This window comes from Nilaparvata lugens, chromosome 7 (assembly GCF_014356525.2).
Source record: "Nilaparvata lugens isolate BPH chromosome 7, ASM1435652v1, whole genome shotgun sequence".
Lineage (NCBI taxonomy): Eukaryota > Metazoa > Arthropoda > Insecta > Hemiptera > Delphacidae > Nilaparvata > Nilaparvata lugens.
The window spans coordinates 64,219,487-64,247,241 of record NC_052510.1 but is presented as its reverse complement, the minus strand read 5'-3'; the positions used below and the strand labels follow the sequence as shown (position 1 = coordinate 64,247,241).

The 27,755-nt window shown below is 37.8% G+C and overlaps 1 protein-coding gene across 1 annotated transcript; it reads right to left on the bottom strand.

The window, feature by feature from the left end:
* Positions 1–1,544: 1,544 nt before the first annotated feature.
* On the bottom strand, positions 1,545–21,868 carry LOC120352254 (dihydroorotate dehydrogenase (quinone), mitochondrial-like). The gene is made up of 8 exons (XM_039432025.1): positions 21,650–21,868; positions 19,993–20,192; positions 16,155–16,236; positions 13,520–13,666; positions 11,077–11,259; positions 7,023–7,176; positions 3,153–3,312; positions 1,545–1,748 (listed from the first exon to the last, which is right to left on the bottom strand). The coding sequence occupies exons 1-8, from the start codon at positions 21,866–21,868 to the stop codon at positions 1,697–1,699; spliced, it is 1,197 nt and encodes a 398-aa protein (XP_039287959.1). The 3' UTR covers positions 1,545–1,696.
* Positions 21,869–27,755: the final 5,887 nt, after the last annotated feature.

Here is a 27,755-nt window from a genome sequence, read left to right as displayed (position 1 = left end):
CTCTACAGCCCTTGAAGAGCCTTGGCCTCCTCCACAAGCCTTTTCCATGCATCTCTGTCCTGTGCTCGCTGCCTCCACCTTCTCACGCCCAAGGATTGAAGGTCTGCCTCCACGTCGTCCAACATCTCTTGCGTGGTCGGCCTCGCTTTCTTTGTCCCCCTGGTTGCTGATACAGAGACATACGCGCTGTACGGTTTCCGGCATACGTTCCACATGGCCCAACCAACGTATACGTGCTCTTCTAATTTCAGTAACAATACTCGGTTGCCCATACAGATTATAGAGCTCATCATTTTTTCTGAGTCGCCACCTATCAGCCTCTAGCACTGGCCCATAAATTCTTCTTAGGATTTTTCTCTCCCATCGATTCAACAGCATCTTATCACAACTTGTCAACACCCATGTTTCACACGCATACATCACCACTGGTCGCATAACTGTCCTATAAATTTCAATTTTACTGCTCCAGCTTAACAGCCTTGATCTAAGGATTTTCTGTAGGCTGAAGTATGCCCTATTTCCAGCTTTCAATCTCTCTTTGATTTCCATCAATTGCTCATGTTCGCGGCGCGTATATCTGCACGCACCTTAAGAGCTGTCGAATCCAAGGTAGCTTTTAAGCTGCGTACACATATACGCTCTTCCAGCCCGCACCGAGCACGCTCCTCCCTCGTACCGCCCTCGTTCCTCCATCGAACCACAGTCGCGCCGCCCACGCACCCATCATGAACGTTACGGAAGATGTTAGATCTTCTCGCGTTCCCCGGTCGAACCACTGTTGCTCCCCGGTCGATCATCAATCGCTCTGCTAGAGTGACGTTCGGTTGCGGAGCAGAGCGAAAGTCTGTACGCACCTTATGATATCTCAGAACAAAAATTGCGGAGTCAAGTTTGTTGTCTAGTCTCATTGAGACTAGCTTTATACTATCAACATTGGTCGAATTATTTAAAAGGAATGTTGACACTAAGAAATGAATCTCACACTATAGTGAGGTCCACGTTATAATGGCAGTGGAAAAAGATAGGAGAGCAACGTTGTCGATCAACGCTCTCTTGTCAATGCCTTCTATATACGGTACCTAGCTGATACAGGTTTATTTATTTATTCTAGATATTACAATTCACTTAATTGAATAGAAACACAGACCAACGTCCAAAACGTCTCTTATTCCAAATTTTGTTGAAAAATAATGTCAAAATTAAGGTTATGTTCACCTCGTCCAATAAACACAAATTTATGCTATGAGGTAATTTATTGATGTAATAATAACTGTTCACTCTCGTTTAAAATAAACAGTTATATTTTTCAATAATTCCATAATGAATTTTCACAATTAAGATGATATATACTGTTAATTGATTATTAATTCTATATTGTTATAAGAAGATCTGGCAACAGAGCAAAGCAAGGAAGAGATATCCGCTATCCGCTTTGTTGAACGATAGACAAGGATAGCAATACCATTGATAATCAAACACTGCCATTATAACGTGGACCTCACTATAGGAACAATATAGGACAGGTTTTAAGATCAAACTCTTTCTAAAATAAATTTCTATTTTTATTTTACAATCAACATTAATGTACTAATACTTATTTTCTAGTATGGACACTGAACACTCTTTAAAATTAAAAGGGAAAAGAACCAGCTGACCGAGATTTGAAGCAAATATTCATTTCTTTCAAAAATATTCATCACGAAATTCCTTTCCCAACTGCTTCCTGTATAGATCGGTAACCATCAGACCTGAAAAAATAAGGAATTGAATTAATTTATTATATTAGCCCCCATGAAATTTGATCTATAATACGAGGGTAGGCTGATAAGTAGCCTTATGCACACATGCTTGTATAGTGAGGTCCAATTTATGATGGTAGTGGAGAAAGATAGGAGAACAATGTTGCCGATCCTCTGTCTTGTCAATGCATTCTATAGACGGAAGCTGATACAGGTTTATTGATGTAATATTAACTGTTCATTCACGTTTGAAATGATCAATTATATTTCATTATGCAAGTAATAATATTTTTCAATAATTCATTAATGATTTTTCATAATTCAATAACTCAAAAATTCACTAAACTCAATTCAATAAAAACTCAATTCAATAATTAAGATTACATATTCTGTTAATTAATTATCAATTCACTTTGTTAAAAGACGATCTGGCAAGTTAGCAAAGCAAGAAATAGATTGCGCTATTCTATCCGCTTTGTTGAATGATAGACAAAGATAGCAATACCATTGCTGATATAAACCTGCTATATTTTATATATTGCTATATTTTATTAAGCAAGAAATTATATTTTTCAATAATTTCATAATGAATTCACCTATTTAAGATGAAATATTTTGTTAATTCACCTATTTAAGATGAAATATTTTGTTAATTAATTATTAATTCTGCATTGTTAAAAGACGATCTGGCAACAGAGCAAAGCGAGAAAGAGATAGCATTGCCGATTCTCTGTCTTGCCACTGCCTTCTATAGAGGATGACTGTTTCCGGTTGTAATATTAGCCGGTTGTTCATTCTTGTTTAAAATAATCAATGCTATTGTATTCAAGAAAAAAATATTTCAACGGTTAAATAATACATTTCCATAATTGAGAATAAATGTTTTGTTAATTAATTGTATTTTCTCATAGTTAAAAACGATTTGGCAAAGTTACGGAGCTAGGAAAGGATACCGCTATCCGCTTTGTTGAATGATAGACAAGGATAGCAACACCAATGTTCATCAAATACTGCTATTATAACATGGACCTCACTATAGACGAAGGGCCAATCCACAAGAAGCGTTTTTTCAGGCGTTTTCGCACTGGCGACGGACGAGTCGGCAAGGCAAGAAGCTCTCTGATTGACTGATTATCAGCTGATTGGGTTGGCGTTCGAGAATCAGCTGACAATCAGCCAATCAGAGAGCTTCTTGCCTTGCCGACTCGTCTGTCGCCAGTGCAAAAACGCCTGAGAAAACGCTTCATGTAGATTGGCCCTTCGTTATTGAAGTTTAATTCAATCTTATTATACAAATTTTTACTTTTTCAAATTTATACCTGAAAATCCTCCTTCATGTGGCTTGGCCATTTTGTTATTGATGTTTAATTTTAAATTATTATGTACAAATTTATACTTTTTACTCCAACTTACTGTAGTAATTCATGCAGCTCCTTCTTAATCCTCTCTATACGGGGTGGACCATGGTAAACGAAAGAGGTATACAACTGTATTAGGCTGGCACCAGCTTTTATCTTATCATAGGCGTCTTGGCCTGTGAATACTCCTCCTACGCCAATTATTGGTATTTGCCCTGGAAATTAAAAAAAAAATACAACACATATTTTGTTATTTTGCACATGTTTAAAAATGCATGTATGATGCATGCATGAATAAGAATGTATGACATTGATATAAATATTTATTTATTTATTATTTTACAAAGGCGACTTTTTAGAAGTATTTTAAGCCTAGGTGATGATAATTGGATGAAAATAGAATAAAATAAATTAAGGAGTGAATAGATGAAGACATGTATTTCGTTATTTTTGCACATCGATATAAAATAGACAACATAATGGAGTAGCTGTATAGTAAGATTTACTATATAAAGTCAGCAGCTGATTGGTTATCTATCCTTGTCTGTCATTGGACAAGGCGGATAGCTCTATCCTTTTCTACCGCCACACTATTGCCACATCTTTAGTTGACTATGAACAGACACAATGAGCTAACAAAATATTTCATTTCAATTATTAGAATCCATTATTGAATCATGAGAGAATATATTTTATAGACTGATATAGTTATTTGTGCAACTAGTGCGCAAAGTGACAGTTTGCTGCACCGAAAGAAACGTTTACGCCCGAGCCGTAGGCGAGCCGTAGGTCACTGTACCAACTTCATTTTGATTTTGCTGCACTGTTGCTCCATATAACCTACTAACTATTTTGCGTTGCCATGTTGCAAATCTGGAGTGCAGAAAAATTTTTCCCGCACTAGAGCGGAAAAGTGATTCTTTGCGTTCTGTAATCAGTGCAGCAATGGCCACTTTTCAACGTAACTGTAGGAAAATATATTTGAGATAGAGTTGATCATATTAACAAAAATCTACAACTAATATAGGTTAACATCAGTGATATACCGGAATAACGTAAATCACAGCTATCTAATATAGAAGCAGATAATTGCTATAGATTGTTTATTCTTTGGTAGAAGGCGTTAGTGATAGAGAATCGGCAACAGTTAGTCCTATATTTTTCACTGACTTTATAATATGGATCTCACTATAGTCCCTAATTCAGGGTTCGAATCCAGACCCGGGCAAGATAAACCTGAGCTACCCAGGTCAAACGATATTATAATAATTATTGATGTCATGCATATGTCGAGTATTGATCCCATGAACGTTCGATCTACATTGGAGCGTTTCCCTACACTTATGAGTGTGAACAAGGCTACTGAATATATACAGATTCTCAACCGTAAGAATGCCAAGCTCAACAAAACGTGGCGGGCTATTCTATCAGCTCTACTCATTATCCTGATTGTTCTCTTCTGCATAATTAATACCATAGAGAAACAATAGCGTAGATATCCCATGGTATAGGCAGTGGCGGCTCGTCCTATGTGTTCAATGGTTCATTGAACACCCAGAATTGAATCAACTTCCTATACAATGATGAATTTGCAACTCAAATAATTATATTTCTATTTTATACTCATTAAATTACATCACAACATATTTCATCTACATAAACTTAATGTCGATGTTTTGCGGCCGGTGTGGCTTGCTTGAAACAGCACCGAATGGAATGACAAGACGGGTGGAGATGGAAAGCAGTGTTCATTTCCCGATGTGAACCCAAAAACAGGGCTGGGTATGGTAGTGGAATGGAGGAGGGGAATCGGTTTGCTAGCACGGATTGGTTCACAATCCTGTCTGAACAAAGTTTGCACGAGTTCATCCGAGAGTAGCCGAACCTAGCCGAGGCAAGTGAAGCATTCGGTAAACCTCGGAATGAATCGTGAGTATTCGTGATACGGATACAGTGCCATCTTGAACTTGCTTATAACCAATAAATTTAAATTTGGTGGCAGTAAACAGTAAAAAAGCGGTAAACAAGAAGTAGCCTAAGCGTGACAGTTTTGAGGTTATACGGTATGGTTACGGGTATACACTGTTTACAGTTGTGATAGATCTCACTGCATTTTTCGTTATATAAATTTGTTTTGCGTGTAGAAGAATATAGTAATTTCTAGTGTGTTTTGTGTATTTGTGAGTATTTCTAGTGTGTCCATTTTCTTTTAGTGAGAGTGTGAATATAATTTATTGTGTTACCGTAACAGCATTTTGATGAAGAAATATGAATAAGGTTCAGTATTTGTTAAATACAAACAATATTAATATTGACGGTAGGTGTAAATAAAACATAATGGTGACCAACTCCCGAAGTAAAAATCAAACAAAAAAATATGAACAGGACAAAAAATTTATATTTGTAGAAAATAAGCTCAACCTTTGGGGTGTAATTATTATTGATCACGTTTACACTTGATTATGCGCAATACTCTATATCCTATTGACCTTTCTCTCCAATAGATCATGAGGTTGAACCCCCATGCTAGAAGATCACGAGCCGCTACTGGGTATAGGGCGTTTATGTCGCAACTTTTACTGTTAACTCGAGCCGATTACTGTCGATTGTTGTCGATTTTTACTGTTTTGACCGGGTAAGAGTGTTTGAACGGCACAATTTTTTTTTAGAATAGAATAGAATATTCATTTTATTCAACAATACAGAAAACATAATCTATATAATACATAACTACTAATATAATAATACATAAATACTACATAATCTATAGAAAACATAATTTGAGACACTACCAGCGTCATAAAGCTTCACGGGAAAGAGCTACGTGGACTATCGGCTTGAGATAACAGTAAAGTTGCGACATAAACGCCCTATACCATGGGATATCTACGCTATTGTTTCTCGATGTAATACCTCTCCAATTCTGGTAACATTTTCCCAGAACACCAGACCATACCCTGAAACCGATTGGAACAGAGCAAAGTATGAAGATTTTAGATATTCAAAAGGCACACATGACATCAAACGCAGTAAGAGGAAGTTCACTCGAGACAACCTGTCCAAAACCGTATCTATATGAGGAGACAACAACAGATCCCTATCCACCGTCAAACCCAGAAATCTGGCCACATTAAGGTGCGTACAGACTTTTGCTCTGCTCCGCAACCGAACGTCACTCCAGCAGAGCGATTGATGATCGACCGGCGAGCAAGAGTGGTTCGACCGGGGAACGCGAGAAGATCTAACATCTTCCGTAACGTTCATGAGGTTAGTTGAGTTTAGAATTTTGAAATAATAGCGTGAAAAATGTCATCTCTATAATAATCTTCAGCATATTCTTATAATATCAATAGCCTTCTTATAATCGTCTACACTCCTCATCTTCTTTAATGCCTATTTCCTATTTTTGATGGCTATCTATATATCAGGTTTTGTATTTATTCTTTGTAGGAACAATGGCGATATATATATGGTTAAATCTAAAAAGAGTTTTATAGTTCTCAACTTTTGGTTGTGATCGTATCTGTATAGTTTCCTCTCTCCTCGACGAATTAGTTGAGCCATTTTACTATGAGCAAAAGGTGAAAAGCTGCTCTAGACTAGACTCACCTTTTTTGAAGCATTTGCTTTAAAAGTTGATCAAATGCTCTAGTTTATTCATACAATTTTGAGTATAAGCTTTTACTTTTGAGCAAATGCTCAAACTATTTTTTTGATGAGCATGAGCAAAAGGTTTTGCTCACGTTTATTCTAGAAAATGAAGCAAATGCTCCATATTTTAGAAGCATAAGCAAATTCTCAACTTTATTCATATGGCCTATTGTGTTTCATACGTGGTTTAAACGAACAGCTGACTTTTCTCCGTTTAAAACGAGTATCTGCATATAGCCCCAAGTCATTTTATGAGAATGTGACAACAAATTACCTTTGGTGAGTTTATAAACTTGCGAAATCATTTCAGTTGATCGCTGCGTCAATGGTCGACCGCTAAGACCGCCCACTTCATGGACATGGGGACCTATCAGGCTGTCATCTCTCGCAATCGTTGTATTGCTTATCACCAGGCCATCAACACGACACTGCAACCACACAACATCAAATAATTGAATTAATCTGCGATAAGAGAAATAGTTAGAACAGTACCTATTATTTGAGAATTGAAACACATCTAACATGAAAATTAACATGTTCTTGTAAGGTTACAAGAACAGAAACTTGAATCTACTATACCAATGTAAACCCTTCTTCAAGTTTTGTTGATTCAAGTCTTCTTGATTCAAGTAGATTTAGAACATGTTTTGGCGTTTGGATTCAACTTGAATCTTGAAGGAAATACATTTCTCTATGATTGTATCTAGAATGGATAGCATAAGAAGATACCCACGGTTTAGAGGGTTTATTTTTCAAATTTCACTATTAACTCAAGCTGATAGTTCAAGCAGTTATTTCTCATGAAGCTATGTGACGCTGGTAGACTCTCATACTGTGCTGTTTTTCTTACACACTCTTCCAGGAAGGGCCAAGCCACTTCAAGGTCAAGCGTTTTTTGCACTTATGGCGGACGATTCGACAGGGCTTGAAGCTCTCCGATTGCTGATTATCAGCTGATTCCCGAACGCCAACCCAATCGGAGAGCTTCCTGCCCTGCCGAATCGTCTGCCACCAGTGCAAAATTGCCTGAAAAACGCTTCATGCGGTTTGGCCCTTATAATAGACAATAGTCGACAGAAATCGGCTTGATTTAAAAGAATGTACTTGAAAATAGGCAGGAACATAAACTACATATACTATCTTTTCTCTATACTATTATCTATAAGTAATTAGTAATTAACAACATTTTTCCTCCACCTACATTTTTATAAAAACTGCTAATAAAATAAATTATTCCAAATCACTTTCTCATGGACAATAAGATCCGGAAAAATTAAACTGGATATAAAAAACTGACATACAGTAATTTCTTCTTCCATTTAGTATATGACTGAGATTTTATGCTCCAGCATTGTTTTTTTTTTTTTTCAGTGACTCGCTTACCTTTATTTTGCGTACCTATTCCTCTGTTTTCTTCCTTCACCCCATTTCTCCTTCCCTTTTTCTTCATCACTTCTCTCTTCTCTTCTTTGCCTGCCTATTACATGGGAAACCATAGTTGTTTCCACAGATTTTCTGACTCCAGCTATTTAAAGTCTAGAACTTTGCTCTAGAGCTCGGAAAACGGCCCTTAAAGTATATCGGGTAATTTTCAATGTATGGTCACTAAATTGTGACTCACAATCCAATCATTAATTAAAATTCAATTTATGGTATGACTTCAATTAGTGTTCAAATCAACAATGAATGAATCAACTCTACTTGCATCTAATAGGTCTGTTGCACAAAAGCTTGTTCAATTCTAACCGTGATTAAATGCCACGAGAACGAAGAGGAGAAGCATTCTTTTCAAAATAGCTATCGGCTATCCTCTATAGAAGCAGTGGCAAGGCAGAGAATCGGCAACGCTGTTCGCCCAACTTCTCCACTGCCATTATGATATGGCCTCACTATAGGAAGAGAAGAAAGAGAGATAGATAGAAGTATACAATATTGAAAGAGATAAAGAATATTACCTTTTTGTCTTGGAGCACTGAACATATCTGTGACTTCTTGCGAAGACAGATCTGGCGCCAGTTTTAATAGGAGCAGCGGTCGGGGTTCGATTCCCAACTGTCTCTGGCTTTCACTAGTTCTGACAAAAGCGCTCTCAGCTGTTCCTTTTCTTGCCAGTCTCTTAGGCCGGGGGTGTTGGGGCTGAAAAAAAAGAAATTTTTACTTCAAAGAAAAAGAACAAGATAAATAAATTTTGAATGAAAAAGACTAAGAAATTGTCAAAAATTACCACAATATCAACTTCTCAACTACACAAGAAGTGAAAGATAAATAAAGTTTGATTAGATGAAAATATGAATTGGAACAGAAATATGAACAAAAATGTTGCTCTAAGGTGCGTACATACTTACGCGCCATGAACACGCGCCTTTCACTTTTCATCAGCTACGCCAATCATATGTTGTACTTTATTGTTGCTGAACAAATACAGTCATAATCAGCTAAATGAAAAATGAAATGTGCGTGTTTATGGCGCTAAATTCTGTAGTTCGGTTCGGCATGTGTGAACGTACCTTTAGATTGGCGTGGAATCATAAAAAAACATAAACAATACCTTAAAATTAATAATCCTGTGTAGTAGAGGATCCTTTAAATAGTAAAATGGTACGAGCGGAATAATTGTACTCAGTATTGTGTTCTGTTTTTTGAATGTATTTTGTGTTACGCATCATGTAGGCTACCCTGTATTTTTATATTACATGACGAGCTTATCCCCTCCTGATCCACCACTGCCTATAATTCCATGACCCCTTGACCCTGACAGTGTCGGTCAATTCGCTCGCCTGCTAATTCCATTAAAACGACACTGCAACCACACAACATCAAATATTAATTAATCTGCGATAAGAGAAATAGTTAGAACAGTACCTATTATTTGAGAATTGAAACACATCTAACATGAAAATAACAGTGTCTTGTAAGGTTACAAGAACAGAAACTTGAATCTACTATACCAATGTAAACCCTTCTTCAAGTTTTGTTGATTCAAGTCTTCTTGATTCAAGTAGATTAGACATGTTTGGCGTTTGGATTCAACTTGAATCTTGAAGAAATACATTTTCTCTATGATTGTATCTAGAATGGATAGCATAAGAAGACCCCACGGTTTAGAGGGTTTATGTTTCAAATTTCACTATTAACTCAAGCTGATAGTTCAAGCAGTTATTTCTCATGAAGCTATGTGACGCTGGTAGACCTCTCATACTGTGCTGTTCTTACACACTCTTCCAGGAAAGGCCAAGCCACTTCAAAGGTCAAGCGTTTTTGCACTTATGGCGGACGATTCGACAGGGCTTGAAGCTCTCCGATTGGCTGATTATCAGCTGATTCCCGAACGCCAACCCAATCGGAGAGCTTCCTGCCCTGCCGAATCGTCTGCCACCAGTGCAAAATTGCCTGAAAAACGCTTCATGCGGTTTGGCCCTTATAATAGACAATAGTCGACAGAAATCGGCTTGATTTAAAAAGAATGTACTTGAAAATAGGCAGGAACATAAACACATATACTATCTTTTCTCTATACTATTATCTAATAAGTAATTAGTAATTAACACATTTTTCCTCCACCTACATTTTTATAAAAACTGCTAATAAAATAAATTATTCCAAATCACTTTCTCATGGACAATAAGATCAGCGGAAAAATTAAACTGGATATAAAAACTGGACATACAGTAATTTCTTCTTCCATTTAGATATATGACTGAGATTTTATGCTCCAGCATTGTTTTTTCATTTTTCAGTGGACTCGCTTACCTTTATTTTGCGTACCTATTCCTCTGTTTTCTTCCTTCACCCCATTTCTCCTTCCCTTTTTTTTCTTCATCACTTCTCTCTTCTCTTCTTTGCCTGCCTATTACATGGGAAACCATAGTTGGTTTCCACAGATTTTCTGACTCCAGCTATTTAAATCTAGAACTTTGCTCTAGAGCTCGGAAAACGGCCCTTAAAGTATATCGGGTAATTTTTCAATGTATGGTCACTAAATTGTGACTCACAATCAATCATTAATTAAAATCAATTTATGGTATGACTTCAATTTATGTTCAAATCAACAAATGAATGAATCAACTCTACTTGCATCTAATAGGTCTGGTTGCACAAAAGCTTGTTCAATTCTAACCGTGATTAAATCCACGAGAACGAAGAGGAGAAGCATTCTTTTCAAAATAGCTATCGGCTATCCTCTATAGAAGGCAGTGGCAAGGCAGAGAATCGGCAACGCTGTTCGCCCAACTTTCTCCACTGCCATTATGATATGGACCTCACTATAGGAAGAGAAGAAAGAGAGATAGATAGAAGTATACAATAATTGAAAGAGATAAAGAATTTACCTTTTTGTCTTGGAGCACTTGAACAATATCTGTGACTTCTTGCGAAGACAGATCTGGCGCCAGTTTTAATAGGAGCAGCGGTCGGGGTTCGATTCCAAACTGTCTCTGGCTTTCACTAGTTCTGACAAAAGCGCTCTCAGCTGTTCCTTTTCTTGCCAGTCTCTTAGGCCGGGGGTGTTGGGGCTGAAAAAAAAGAAATTTTTACTTCAAAGAAAAGAACAAGATAATAAATTTGAATGAAAAAGACTAAGAAATTGTCAAAAATTACCACAATATCAACTTCTCAACTACACAAGAAGTGAAAGATAAATAAAGTTTGATTAGATGAAAATATGAATTGGAACAGAAATATGAACAAAAATGTTGCTTATAGAGGTGCGTACATACTTACGCGCCATGAACACGCGCCTTTCACTTTTCATCAGCTACGCCAATCATATGTTGTACTTTATTGTTGCTGAACAAATACAGTCATAATCAGCTAAATGAAAAATGAAATGTGCGTGTTTATGGCGCTAAATTCTGTAGTTCGGTTCGGCATGTGTGAACGTACCTTTAGATTGGCGTGGAATCATAAAAAAACATAACAATACCTTAAAAATTAATAATCCTGTGTAGTAGAGGATCCTTTAAATAGTAAAATGGTACGAGCGGAATAATTGTACTCAGTATTGTGTTCTGTTTTTTGAATGTATTTTGTGTTACGCATCATGTAGGCTACCCTGTTATTTATATTACATGACGAGCTTATCCCCTCCTGGATCCACCACTGCCTATAATTCCATGACCCCTTGACCCTGACAGTGTCGGTCAATTCGCTCGCCTGCTAATTCCATTAAAACGGATCTCTCTAATACATCATATCACTCAACAGGGTATTTTGAACTAGCTTCACTCGCTGTTGTTTGAAATGTAGCTCTTGGATAAGAACATAAACATATGAACCAATACCTAAGCTGAACCTCTTTATGAAGTTTGAACTATTGGTTCTTGAAAAATGTGATATAACTCATCAAAAAGCAATGAATGACTGGGGAAACCAGGCGTGATTTGAGGACTATTTCAAAATCCATTGAGTAAGTGCAAGAAATTTCAGTTTACACGCACCCAAACTCCGGCACTCAAACGTGAGCGTGCGAGGGAGGAGCTTGGTTGTCGGGTTCGGTGACGACAACCAAGCCCCTTGCACGCTGGCGTCAACGAGTCTCCCCGACAGTCAATCCCCTTCTGGTTAGGAGTGGACTGGTTGTCGGGACCGTAGACGACAACCAAGCTCTTTGCACGCCCACGACAACCAAGCTCCTCTCTCAGTAGCTCGGCTGACGCCGTCAACCAATCCCCTCGAAAGTGGTTTTAAAAGGAGCTAAGGAGCTCGGCTGACGGGGAGCTTGGTTGGCGCGTTCCCCCCAGAAACATGGTCGCCTCATATGAATCTTCCGCCAAGTGCTAGTGGCGTAGTGTTATTAGTTTTTCAAGCAAAAACGTAGATAATTGGATCAGCCCGGCTGAGTGAGTATGAATAATCCCATTATAAGTTATGTGAATTATATTTCCACTGTTCACAGTCACTGGTGTGTGTGAACCCAGCTTAAATCGTCTCTCAGCTCCAAGAACAGACTTAATATGTTTTGTTAATTCAACAATTTCTCATATATTTATCGCATCCTACAGATGAAAATTACTGATATTTAGCAATTATTCAAATGCTAATGAAATAATAACTATTATTAAACGAAAATCCAAATTAAATGCTGTAATAAGTGGGTGATACAAAAAATTTTTTTCGACATCAGTCAAATATTATAATTACTAGTAATTTGTTGTTAACTTTGATTTTTTGTAGCTTTGATTATTAGTAAATTTTTATATTGTCTAAACAGCTGATACTCTCACTCAGCGGTCAGGGTTTTGCCCTTGCTGGGTGGTGCCATGTAATTTTAATTTATTTGTAAAATAGCATAATATTATAATCTATAATATTTCTTTTGTAGAATGAAGACTTCAGTCAGACTTTGTCAGTTTGCTGTAAGGGTAAGCATTCCTGACCGGCAATTATGAGGTACTGGGTTCGATTCCCGGGCTGACAAATAATTTTTGAATAGTAGAGCTCATAGAATTTCCATTTAGCTGTTCACCCTGTTGTCAATATTTGCAGTAGCAGAAGTCTTCGGGGTGAATTACAGCATTCAATTCTAACCGTGATTAAATCCACGAGAACGAAGAGGAGAAGCATTCTTTTCAAAATAGCTATCGGCTATCCTCTATAGAAGGCAGTGGCAAGGCAGAGAATCGGCAACGCTGTTCGCCCAACTTTCTCCACTGCCATTATGATATGGACCTCACTATAGGAAGAGAAGAAAGAGAGATAGATAGAAGTATACAATAATTGAAAGAGATAAAGAATTTACCTTTTTGTCTTGGAGCACTGAACAATATCTGTGACTTCTTGCGAAGACAGATCTGGCGCCAGTTTTAATAGGAGCAGCGGTCGGGGTTCGATTCCCAACTGTCTCTGGCTTTCACTAGTTCTGACAAAAGCGCTCTCAGCTGTTCCTTTTCTTGCCAGTCTCTTAGGCCGGGGGTGTTGGGGCTGAAAAAAAAGAAATTTTTACTTCAAAGAAAAAGAACAAGATAAATAAATTTTGAATGAAAAAGACTAAGAAATTGTCAAAAATTACCACAATATCAACTTCTCAACTACACAAGAAGTGAAAGATAAATAAAGTTTGATTAGATGAAAATATGAATTGGAACAGAAATATGAACAAAAATGTTGCTTATAGAGGTGCGTACATACTTACGCGCCATGAACACGCGCCTTTCACTTTTCATCAGCTACGCCAATCATATGTTGTACTTTATTGTTGCTGAACAAATACAGTCATAATCAGCTAAATGAAAAATGAAATGTGCGTGTTTATGGCGCTAAATTCTGTAGTTCGGTTCGGCATGTGTGAACGTACCTTTAGATTGGCGTGGAATCATAAAAAAACATAACAATACCTTAAAAATTAATAATCCTGTGTAGTAGAGGATCCTTTAAATAGTAAAATGGTACGAGCGGAATAATTGTACTCAGTATTGTGTTCTGTTTTTTGAATGTATTTTGTGTTACGCATCATGTAGGCTACCCTGTATTTTTATATTACATGACGAGCTTATCCCCTCCTGGATCCACCACTGCCTATAATTCCATGACCCCTTGACCCTGACAGTGTCGGTCAATTCGCTCGCCTGCTAATTCCATTAAAACGGATCTCTCTAATACATCATATCACTCAACAGGGTATTTTGAACTAGCTTCACTCGCTTGTTGTTTGAAATGTAGCTCTTGGATAAGAACATAAACATATGAACCAATACCTAAGCTGAACCTCTTTATGAAGTTTGAACTATTGGTTCTTGAAAAATGTGATATAACTCATCAAAAAGCAATGAATGACTGGGGAAACCAGGCGTGATTTGAGGACTATTTCAAAATCCATTGAGTAAGTGCAAGAAATTTCAGTTTACACGCACCCAAACTCCGGCACTCAAACGTGAGCGTGCGAGGGAGGAGCTTGGTTGTCGGGTTCGGTGACGACAACCAAGCCCCTTGCACGCTGGCGTCAACGAGTCTCCCCGACAGTCAATCCCCTTCTGGTTAGGAGTGGACTGGTTGTCGGGACCGTAGACGACAACCAAGCTCTTTGCACGCCCACGACAACCAAGCTCCTCTCTCAGTAGCTCGGCTGACGCCGTCAACCAATCCCCTCGAAAGTGGTTTTAAAAGGAGCTAAGGAGCTCGGCTGACGGGGAGCTTGGTTGGCGCGTTCCCCCCAGAAACATGGTCGCCTCATATGAATCTTCCGCCAAGTGCTAGTGGCGTAGTGTTATTAGTTTTTCAAGCAAAAACGTAGATAATTGGATCAGCCCGGCTGAGTGAGTATGAATAATCCCATTATAAGTTATGTGAATTATATTTCCACTGTTCACAGTCACTGGTGTGTGTGAACCCAGCTTAAATCGTCTCTCAGCTCCAAGAACAGACTTAATATGTTTTGTTAATTCAACAATTTCTCATATATTTATCGCATCCTACAGATGAAAATTACTGATATTTAGCAATTATTCAAATGCTAATGAAAAATAACTATTATTAAACGAAAATCCAAATTAATGCTGTAATAAGTGGTGATACAAAAAATTTTTTTCGACATCAGTCAAATATTATAATTACTAGTAATTTGTTGTTAACTTTGATTTTTTGTAGCTTTGATTATTAGTAAATTTTTATATTGTCTAAACAGCTGATACTCTCACTCAGCGGTCAGGGTTTTGCCCTTGCTGGGTGGTGCCATGTAATTTTAATTTATTTGTAAAATAGCATAATATTATAATCTATAATATTTCTTTTGTAGAATGAAGACTTCAGTCAGACTTTGTCAGTTTGCTGTAAGGGTAAGCATTCCTGACCGGCAATTATGAGGTACTGGTTCGATTCCCGGGCTGACAAATAATTTTTGAATAGTAGAGCTCATAGAATTTCCATTTAGCTGTTCACCACAATCTACAGAGTGTCTGATAAGTCACTCCCTATTTTTATACAGCTAAATTTTTTTTTTATGAACCAATTTTGTTAGAACTACATTTGTTAGATAGAGCACTTCTTGAGGTAGTGTTTAACACCAATTTTCATTTGTTTCAGTTTAAAAATGCCCCCTCTCTTGACTGGGGAAGAACGAGCCACAATAGCAGCTCGTTATGAGTTCTGGGGATCTGTGGTGCGAGTACGAAGGTGGTGGAGGCCTGAACGAGGGATCCATGCAAAAACTGTTGAAAATTTTCATTCCAAATTACTAACAACAAGGAGTGTCGCAGATGCAAGACAATCACGAAGACCATCAACGTCAAGGACAGCAGAGAATGTTGACAGAGCTCGTGAAATGTTCATGAGAAGCCCTAAGAAATCACTGCGTCAAGGATCTCGTGAAAGTGGTCTTTCACGTTACTCTGTTGCAACGATTCTTGAGAAAGATCTCAGTGTTTTTGCATCCAGTGTTGCATGGATCCCTCGTTCAGCCCTCCACCACATTTACTCGCACCACAGACCCCCAGAACTCATAATGAGCTGCTATTTCGGCTCGTTCTTCCACAGTCAAAAGATGGGACATTTTTAAACTGAAACAAATGGAAATTGGTGTTAAACACAACCTCAAGGAGTGCTCTATCCAACAAATGTGGTTCTAACAAAATTGGTTCATAAGTTAAGAAATTATAGCTGTATAAAAATAGGGAGTGACTTATCAGACACCCTATATACATAAATAATAAATAGATAGCCTATACATACATTGAACAGTGAAGGAATCATAAGGCTCTCCAAGTCTCCATACTCAGATCATGCCATTCATGAAGTGAATGAAGTGGTTTGACTTTCAGTAAATTGTAAATAATATAGTTTTAAATTTTCTAAAAGTAACATTAATAGCATCTGATGGGTACTTATTCTTGTGATGCGACTATGAAATTAAGAAATAGAAGAAGTTTTGGGCACTATATGTTGATGTGTGAATATGCATTTAGGAGTTGGGGTTTAATTTTTAATGGCAATAATATGCTGGTATTATTTAGAATTATCTGATAATTTGTAATTGGATAACGGTATATAAAGCTGTATCCATTGGACTTCCTGAAAGCAACATAAACTTGACGTACTGAAATTGCCTCCCCAGGCATCATGGCAGCTACATGAAAATTTTACAGCACTGCCACTAAACCTGGGAGATGGATCCCTGAGAAGTTCAGCCTTTACCTAACATGTACAGAGTTATAAAAATCTGGTGTGGTACACTCACACAACTTTCCTTGCTCATTGAACTGTAAGCCCCATTCTTAAACGAGAATAATTTAGAGGAATAACGTAATGACGATTGGTGGCAACATATTTGAAACTACGATCAGACTTCTGTATAATATGTGTATATATAATTGTTTTCAGAGTACTTTTTCCTTTGTGTAAAATGTGAAATTCGATGATTTTTTCTAAAAGTCGTCAAAACAGCTGTTCTACAAATGAAATATCTCGACTATGTGTTCTTTTTATGAACTGCTCTACCAACCTACCTCATGCACGAGAAGGAGGTTACAAAGTCCATTTCTCAAGGATGGGGTGCACCCCCCATTAGTTTCCCAGAAAGGAGACTCATGCCAGTTGATAGAGCTGATATATAACTATACAGGGTATGAATTTGAAAAAAATCGGTCAAGTCATTTTTGAAAAAATTGCGAAAAACATGGTTTTTTAGTAATTATCCGCCATTTTTCTCAAGAATATTACGGAGCTCCTGCAATTTTCCCAGAAATGAGACTCATTTCAGTTGATAGGGCTTATAAATAGCTGGTATAATTTAAAGAATTTTTTTCTGGCTTATTCATGGTATAATTTGAAGAAAATCGTTAGAGCCGTTTTCGAGAAAACCGTGAAAAACATGGTTTTTTAGTAATTATCCGCCATTTTTCTCAAGAATATTACGGAGCTCCTGCAATTTTCCCAGAAATGAGACTCATTTCAGTTGATAGGGCTTATAAATAGCTGGTATAATTTAAAGAATTTTTTTCTGGCTTATTCATGGTATAATTTGAAGAAAATCGTTAGAGCCGTTTTCGAGAAAACCGTGAAAAACATGGTTTTTTAGTAATTATCCGCCATTTTTCTCAAGAATATTACGGAGCTCCTGCAATTTTCCCAGAAATGAGACTCATTTTAGTTGATAGGGCTAAAAATAAGCTATTCATGGTATAAATTTGAAGAAAATCGTTAGAGCCGTTTTCGAGAAAACCGTGAAAAACATGGCTTTTTAGTAATTATCCGCCATTTTTTCCGCCATTTTGAATGCAATTTTATTGAATTTCTTATTGTCGGATCCTCATGGTATAAGGACCTTAAGTTTAAAATTTCAAGTCAATCGGTTGATTAGGAATGGAGTTATCGTGTTCACAGACATACACACATACACGCACACAGACCAACACCCAAAAATCATGTTTTTGGACTCAGGGGACCTTGAAACGTATAGAAAACTTGAAATTGGGGTACCTTAATTTTTTTGGAAAGCAATACTTTCCTTACCTATGGTAGTAGGGCAAGGAAAGTAAAAAATAGTGTAACTCAATTCTGGAACGATCCTCGTTTCATAAAGAAAATATAGAAGATATAAGATGGTACATAAGAAGATATCCCATGGTATAAGGATCGTTTGTGTTCCGAATTTTACTGTATGTCAAGCCAAATATTGTCAACTATTGTTGATTATTTTGTTCTTGGGGTGAAGGTTTGTGAACGGCACAGTATGAGTACAGACACTAAAGAATAATCACAGTAGGTATGAGAGACTACCAGCGTCACATTGCTTCACGGAAAAAACTGGTGTGGTGCACTCACACAACTTTCCTTGCCGTTATGAAAATTGATCACCTGACGCTAATGTTCACGCGCATCTCAAATCTACTAATTCTAAGATCTGAGACAGCTGGTGACAGGACAATAGCGCTGCAGACACACGAAGCCTGCTATCTCTTCATAGTGAATGATTTAATAGAATCAACAATAATTTGAAATTGAATAATCACATTTTCTCGAATTTAAAGCTTATTTTCAATTTTAGGTGAAAATGTTACTGGACATTAATTGTAGAGATTTTTATGCTCAATCTTTTCCATTCATTTTTTTTCTGTTTAAATTGAATCTGAAGCCTGATAATGGGAATCTAAAATCAAACTTTGCATAAATGAGGCGGAGATCCTGAAATTTTCACAGATATAAGATTTGTGGCAGTTGATAGAGCTTATCAATGACCTTTCCTAGGTATGAATTTGATCAAAATCGTTGGAGCCGTTTTCGAGAAAATCGCGAAAACCCCTGTTTTTGACAACATTTTCGCCATTTAAGCCGCCTTCTTGAATTGCATTTGATCGAAATTGTTCGTGTCAGATCCTTATAGTGTAAGGACCTTAAGTTCCAAATTTCAAGTCATTCCGTTAATTGGGAGATGAGACATCGTGCATACACTCATACACACACACACACACACATACACACACACACACACACACACACACACACATACATACATACAGACCAATATTTTGGACTCAGGGGACCTTGAAACGTATAGAAATTTGGAAATGGGGTACCTTAATTTTTTCGGAAAGCAATACTTTTCTTACCTATGGTAATAGGGCAAGGAAAGTAAAAAACTGTCATGGACTATCGGCTTGAACAAACAATGAAATTTAGAACATAAACGTCTTATACCATGGGATATCCTCTTCTGCTATCCTTTCTCTGAGGTTGTACCTACTGATATCAACCACAAGCTAGGTACAGACTTGAGCACCACTAACACGAGCATTTTGCTTTTCATCAGCTGATGATGTGCTTATCCTGTTATATTAAGCGAGCAATTTCTGTATGTCTGTTTATATTTTTATATCTGGTTATTTATGTTCAACGGATCTCGAAAACGGCTCTAACGATTTTCACGAAATTTGGGACATAGTGGGTTTATGATATAAAAATTCGATTGCACTAGGTCTCATCCTTGGGAAAACTCGCTGAACGACATTAAAAGGATAATTATTCACCTTTGGCTGAAACAGCTGAGACTTTCGTCGTCTGTGGATAGCAAAAAAGTGAGTGAGTGTGCGAGTGACTGATATCAAAATATCGCATCCCCCGAATTCACGTATAGCCAGCTGTAAAATATAAACACGATCATTTTAGAGAATTGTGTTCTGTTTATCAATAAATAAACATAACGAGCGAAGCTCGGTGCCCCGATATTATAACTTAATTCTGGAACAATCCCAGTACAAGCAGCATTAGAGCCTATTAGCCGAATTGAGAAAATTTATTTGAAAACATTCTCCACCAACCTATTAATAATAGCATGGTTGTCGGAGAGTCGAAAGACGCGCGGCTTCGGATTACCGGGCTGCGACAGAGGTGTGACGGATCCGATCTCCACAAATCCGAATCCGACCTGCGCTAGTCCGACTACTGCCTCGGCGTGCTTATCGAAGCCTGCTGCAACACCAACCGGATTACTAAACGACAAGTGCCAAACCCGGCTTGACTGAAATGCAATAAGCAAATGCAACAAACTAAACACAACTAATCTACACAATAGGTTCAACATGCAGTGAAACAAGAAGGGAAAAAACTAGGAATCAATATGTTGTTGTGTGTAAGAGGAGAATAAGTTATGTGAAAAGTAGCTTAACTGCAAATGCAAACTGCTACATAAGCAAATGCAACATAAATGAACACAAAATAATCCAGGAGGAGAATAAATATGTGAAACATAACTTAACTGTAAAGCATAAGCAAATGTAACAAACTAGACACAATTAATCTATACAAAAATGCAGTGAAACAAAAAGGAAAAACTAAAACATTATGTTGTATGATAGAGAAAATATAGTATGAAAAGATATCCCTTTGTATAGGGTAATTATTTTCAAAATTACACTGTTAACTCAAGCCGATAGTCCTAAAGTCCGAGAGATATTACTTTTAACATGAAGAGGGGAAGCCGATTTGTGGTTGCACAGTTTGTAGAGACAGAGTGAGTGTAGAGTGATGTAGTGGAGTAAGCATGCTGGATGCTGACACTAAAGTAGGCAGAATGTTGTTAGGTAGAGCCAGTCATTAGTCAAGGAAAGACTATCAGGCCCCACTGTCTTGGAGAGAGAGAGAGAGAGAGAGAGAGAGAGCGAGAGAGAGAGAGAGAGAGAGAGAGAGAGAGATCGATGATGGGATCGGGCTGGTGCTTGAGACCCTAAACCTAGCGCCGCAGTGCAGGATGGTTTCTTACAGCTTGGCGTTGTTGTCATTCGAGATGGGTGTCTGGCTTGGAAGTGTTTCGGCCGCATTGCAGGATGACTGTTAATGGTTGCCGGAAGATCAACAGCTGGGGTTTTTTCGTTATTTTTCGTGATAGAGACATTCTGATTGCAGATTCGTTCTCAGCGACCCCAAGTTTAGCCTGAAGGCTCAGAATGTCAACAATGTTTTTAAATAATTAAAAATCAACATGAAAAGTCATTAATATGGTAGTACACCACGTTTCTGGAAACTTTTTACTAGTGACTGGAGTTATTATTGATTATAAGTAACACAAAAATCAAAATAATCGTGAGAAAGAAAACTGCTGATGAACGCGAATAAGACCGCCACTCCATTGTTCTATTGTCTCGGCTGCTTGGCTGAGCCTGGCTGGAGGGATCAAATAACCGACTGGATTGATCTTTCGTCTGTCCGCTAGGCGGAACTACGCCGACCATTGCTGGGTGGAAGATGTTACTGCGGCCGCTCGCATTCCCACCAACGCTGCTATTATTTGCTGTCTCAGCGCCTAGTCCGAGTCAGACAAGCATCCAGCCTGCACTGCGAAGCTAGCTTAAAGGAGGCAGTGGCAAGACAGAGAATCAGTAGCGCTGTTCTCATATCTTTCTTTCTCCACAGCCATTATAACGTGGTAATCACTATACAGAAAACATTCTAAAGATTTTAATTCAGTACAATACTCACCAATTCGGCTGGATCCTTGTATTTACTTTGTGGCAACAGTTGGTACTTTGAAACAAATACTGCCAACTTATGAGAAAGTTCTGGGTCTAATTTATGTACTAACGGCAGCAGAACATTTTCGTAGTATTTCTCATTTCCTTTGTAAATACTGACGGCTGAGAATGCAGTGAATCCACCAGTGCACACAATTAGCATCTGTTTCAGCTTTTTCTGTAACATACAATAGAAAAATAATATAATAAACTAGCAGGTGAACCATGCTTTGCAAAGGTCTCATTAAAATTTAACTAGCAGGTGAACCATGCTTTGCAAAGGTCTCATTAAAATTTAAGTAGCAGGTGAACCGTGCTTTTCAAGGGTCTAATTAAAAACTTGACAAACTGAAATTCGAGTCAATTCAATTCAATTTATTATTTGTCACAGGCTAAACAATAGTAAGCATAGACAATAGTGTCACGTACATAAAAACATTAAAATTTCAACATTCATATAGATAGTTATAGATAGTTAGATACATTTAATAAATGATGAAAATATTATAGGATATTTAAAATTTTATAAATAATAAGTCAGTTACAGCTCATACTTATATAGAAACAGTCATCAATAAAATCTGGAAACATGAACATTTCACTCAAAAGTAACACGAAATCCTGAAGAATTCAAAATAGACCTATAAACATCCTCGGTAAAATAAGGCTCAACTCACACTTAAGCGTCTCAGGTCGAGAAGAGGCTCGACTCTAGTCGAGAGCATGTGTTTTCGTCGAGGAGACTAGAATCGACTGGTCTGAGTGTCACCATTTGGAAACACATGCTCTCTACTAGAGTCGAGTCTCTTCACGACCTGAGTCGCGAAAGTGTGAGTTGAGCCTTAGAATCAATAAATTATGCAAAATTTCAAGTTGATTGGTCCAGTAGTTGAGAAATGTATCTTCACCCCAAGCAATGATGTATATAATGGTACTAATTCCCTTTGAAATGCTCTTTGGGCGACCATCGGGTGAACTTGATATCTACGTCTTTCAATCTTTCGTTTACGCAGATAATAAGCTGCAATTAAACAATCTGTAAAGGCGTCCATTTTGTGAGTCAGAAAAACTGATGTATGGTCAGGATGGTGCATACGCACTGACGGTCGGTCGAGCTCTGTAACCGGCCTTAGGGGCATGGTCCTCACAGGCTGATCTCTTTTGGAATTCGTTCTGGCTCCCGTATCAGGAAGTACTAGATCTACCAGCCACTGGCGCTGGCTCTCATGGTGAAGGGAAAATGCCAACCAAGGGGAACCATAGCACACGGATAACTTTGTGACTCCGTCCCTGGAAGTAGCCTAGCCAATAGCAGTATGGCAGGGTGAAGGCTCCAGACTATGGGAGGTTCTGGCTTGACCGAGTCCCCAGAACTCTCCCTCCATCTCGGGGTACAGTGAAGTATATGGTGGAGTTTCGGAGACACCAGACTATGGGAACATGGGTACCTCCGTCTGTAGAAGTAGAAGACATGTGGAGCCCTCGGGAGACCAGACCTAGGGACTTAGACTGTGGGAATTGGGTACGCCTCCGTCTGTAGAAGTAGAAGACATGTGGAGCCCTCGGGAGACCAGACCTAGGGACCCAGACTGTGCGAATTGGGTACGCCTCCGTCTCTGGAAGTAGAATCATAGCATGTCGAAAAATCCTCTCTCTGATCCTTCTTTCCGAAACGCTCGCGCCCCCTTTTAGGCGCCTGCGTGGTGGACGTGCAAATGCTAACCGTGCAGACGTATACAATGGGAACCACGAATATTTCCCTGGTCTGTAAACGAGATAGAGGACACGTCCGGGCTTGCCCAGCCCACGTATCGCCGGAACTGTAAAGTGGTGGTTCCACTCAATGCAGGCTAAACTCCTCCGTGATTCTCGCCTCCCGACTTGGCAGTGCCGCCGGGTAGTAGATCGCGTGTCACACCTTACGGGATATGCTAAACGCAGGTACCCAATTGGAGGTGTGACGTTAACGTGTGGTGACGCGGACAGAACCATATCTTAGAGAGAGAGCCGTGTAAAAAGTAAGATCTCTCGGACTTCAGCAGTTGTTTTTCGAAAAGGTATGTGACGCTGGTAGTCTCTCAAACTGTGCCGTTCTTACACTCTCATCGGTCAAAACAGTAATAATAGACAGAAATCGACATGAGTTGAAACAATTCAGCTTGAAATTTGAACATCAACGACCTATACCATGGAATATCTTCTTATGCTAATATTTTATCTATTTTATCCATAACACAACAAATCTATACTAGTAGTTCTGTAAACAGTAGACCTCACGCAGTATTCTAATCCACAAGTACCTGATTGAAACTATAGACCTTATGGAAATACAGCAATAGACTGGCTTCTCCACACAACTGTGTAATCACTTGTCAGCTGATTTATGATGAATAATTCTATAGTCTGATTTTTACTCTAATATTGGCGTATGAAGGAGACTCCTTTTTCCTTTTATATTATCCTTGAAATGCAAAATTTCCAAAAACCTTGTATATACGTCGACGTGCAATTAAAAAAGGAACATACCTGTCAAATTTCATGAAAATCTATTACCGCGTTTCGCCGTAAATGCGCAACATATAAACATTAAGAGAAATGCCAAACCGTCGACTTGAATCTTAGACCTCATTTCACTCGGTCAATTATAACTTTTTGAATAATGAAATATAATTTATTGTTTTAAACAAGAATTAACAGTTAATATTAAATAAGATATATCGGTATCAGCTATCCTTCATAGTAATATTCATAAGGCTTTTATTGGTGGGGAGTTCCTGAAGCCGTTAGAATGTCAAACCTCCCCCGGGACCGACAGTTTACCGTGCCAATCCGATATATGGGAATGACCTGCCCATATACTCTGGTACCAGCTATCTCTAAACCTAGCGCCGCAGTGCAGGATGGTTTCTCACAGCTTGGCGTTGTTGTCATTTGAGATGGGTGTCTGGCTTGGAAGTGTTTCGGCCGCATTGCAGGATGACTGTTAACGGTTGCCGGAAGATCAACAGCTGGGTTTTTTCGTTACATTTCGTGATAGAGAAATCCTGATTGCAGATTCGTTCTGAGACCCCAAGTTTAGCCTGAATGCTAGACCCCAAGTTAGCCTGAAGGCTCAGCATGTCAACTATGTCTTTAAATAATTAAAAATCAACATGAAAAGTCATTAATATGGTAGTACACCACGTTTCTGGAAACTTTTTACTAGTGACTGGAGTTATTATTGATTATAGGTAACACAAAAATCAAAATAATCGTGAGAAAGAAACTGCTGATGAACGCGAATAAGACCGCCACTCCATTGTTCTATTGTCTCGGCTGCTTGGCTGAGCCTGGCTGGAGGGATCAAATAACCGACTGGATTGATCTTTCGTCTGTCCGCTAGGCGGAACTACGCCGACCATTGCTGGAAAGAAGATGTTACTGCGGCCGCTCGCATTCCCTCCCTCCAACGCTGCTATTATTTGCTGTCTCAGCGCCTTGTCCGAGTCAGACAAGCATCCAGCCTGCACTGCGAAGCTAGCTTAAAGGAGGCAGTGGCAAGACAGAGAATCTGCCATGCTGTTCTCAAATATCTCTCCCCTGCCATTATAATGTGGACCTCACTAAACAGAAAACATTTTAATTCAGTAGAATACTCACCAACTCGGCTGGATCCTTGTATTTACTTTGTGGCAACAGTTGGTATTTTGAAACAAATACTGCCAACTTATGAGAAAGTTCTGGGTCTAATTTATGTACTAACGGCAGCAGAACATTCTCGTAATATTTCTCATTTCCTTTGTAAATACTGACGGCTGAGAATGCAGTGAATCCACCAGTGCACACAATTAGCATCTGTTTCAGCTTTTTCTGTAACATAAAATAGAAAAATAATATAATAACTATATAATAAACTAGAAGGTGAACCGTGCTTCGCAAAGGTCTCATTAAAATTTTGACAAACTGGAAACTAGATGTACTGAAATTCAATTCAATTTATTATTTGTCACAGGCTAAACAATAGTAAGCATAGACATTAGTCACGTACATTAAAACATTCATATACAAAGTTGGATAAATTTTGAAAATGGTGAAAATATAATATTTAAAAACTAATAAATAATATGTCAGTTACAGCTCATACTTATATAGAAACAGTCATCAATGAGATCTGGAAACATGAACATTACACTCGAAAGTAACACTAAATCTTGAAGAATTTAAAATAGGTCTATAACCATCCTCGGTAAATTAAGGTTCAACTCACACTTAAGCGTCTCAGGTCGAGAAGAGGCTCGACTCTAGTCGAGAGCATGTGTTTTCAAATGTTGACGTCGCGGAGACTATAGTGAGGTCCATGTTATAATAGCAGTGGATGAAAATAGAAGAATAGCGATGCCGATTCTCTGCATTAATTAATTATATTTCTACACTGTCAAAAACATAATTGGCATCGGTTTGGACTTGGAAAAGGATAGTACCACCGGCTTTGTCGAATGATAGACAAGGATAGCAAAACCAAAGTTGATCAAATACTGTCATTATAACGTGGACCTCACTATAGAATCGACTGGTCTGAGTGTCACCATTTGAAAACACATGCTCTCAACTAGAGTCGAGTCTCTTCACGACCTGAGTCGCGTAAGTGTGAGTTGAGCCTTAGAATCAATATGCAAAATTTCAAGTTGATTAGTCCAGTAGTTCAGACGTGATGATACTTCATTCGTGAATTTCCTATCCCGTACATGTTTAAGACAATTCTTTCCTTTATGATATTATAGATTATTTTGGAATTAAGTGAGTTCATCAAATTAACAACAAAAATGTGAATGAACTTTGAAATCTAGTAAATAAACAAAAAGGTTTTGTTATGTTGTGAGAGATTAATTATAAATAAATAAATCCCAATAGTTGTCGAACGAAAAAAGCTTAGCACTCATTTTTAAAGCATCAATTTATGAGCAATTAAGAAGTGATTGAACTTCCTGAAACAATGTAATGAATTCAAGAAGAGAATGGGGAAGACATAAAAATAATCAATTATTCACAATTTAACATAAATAATTCTCATCAGTTGAGCATTTTTAATTGATTTTGAGGAATGTGTCTTGTGCTAAATGGCTATAAAAATTTTACTACTTCAAGAACGGTCAAAATTTTATCAAAAAAGGAACCTTTGTATAAAATTTATTTGTGGTATATGATTCTCAAATACTAAAGATAAAATTGATAAACAGATGAACTGACTTGAAGATTGGATGAGATTATTTGTTTTCGCAGTTTGATGAAAAAATTAATAAATTACCCAAGATTCAGATTGGAAGCTATCTTCTGTTTTTCTGTGAAGCCTTTAGATGTCGAAACCATCACAGGTTTACATGAGCTATCAATATGAAAGAATGTGTTTAAAGAGTCTGTGTAATGAGAGAATAATCTCATACAGTGGGATCCACGTTATAATGGCAGTAGAGAAAGATAGGACAACAGTGTTACCATTCTCTGCCTGTCACTGCCTTCTACAGAAGATAGCTGACAATACTACAGTATATATCTGATGTTAAAATAATCAATTATATTTTATTTATTGAGAAAATATCTTTGAAATGATTAAACATACATTTTCTTGATTGAGGATAGATATTTTGTTGATTAATTACATTTCTACAAACGATCTGGCAACGTTTGCAGATCTAGAAAGGGATAGCGCTATCTGCTTTGTCGAATGATAGACAAGGATAGCACCACGAGGATGTTAATCAAGTACTGGCATTATAACGACTTCACTATAGAAAGAGAATAGGGAGATAAGAATTTTAAAGCTTTTTTATTAGTTCAAGTCACCATAACTCAGAAAATTAAGATAGGTACGTGACCATTCAGATTTATAGGAAAGATAATTGAAAATCCTATTCTAATGTTTTCTATTAGAACAACATACTTTAAAAATAATATGAACGAGATCTTTGTAATCAGTTGAAGCGTACATAATCCAGACAATTGAGAAATGTGATCAACTTGAAATAGAGAAATAGTTATTTGTATGATGATAAAACATATCTGAAGTTATTTGTATATCTAGAGTTAAAGTACGCTTT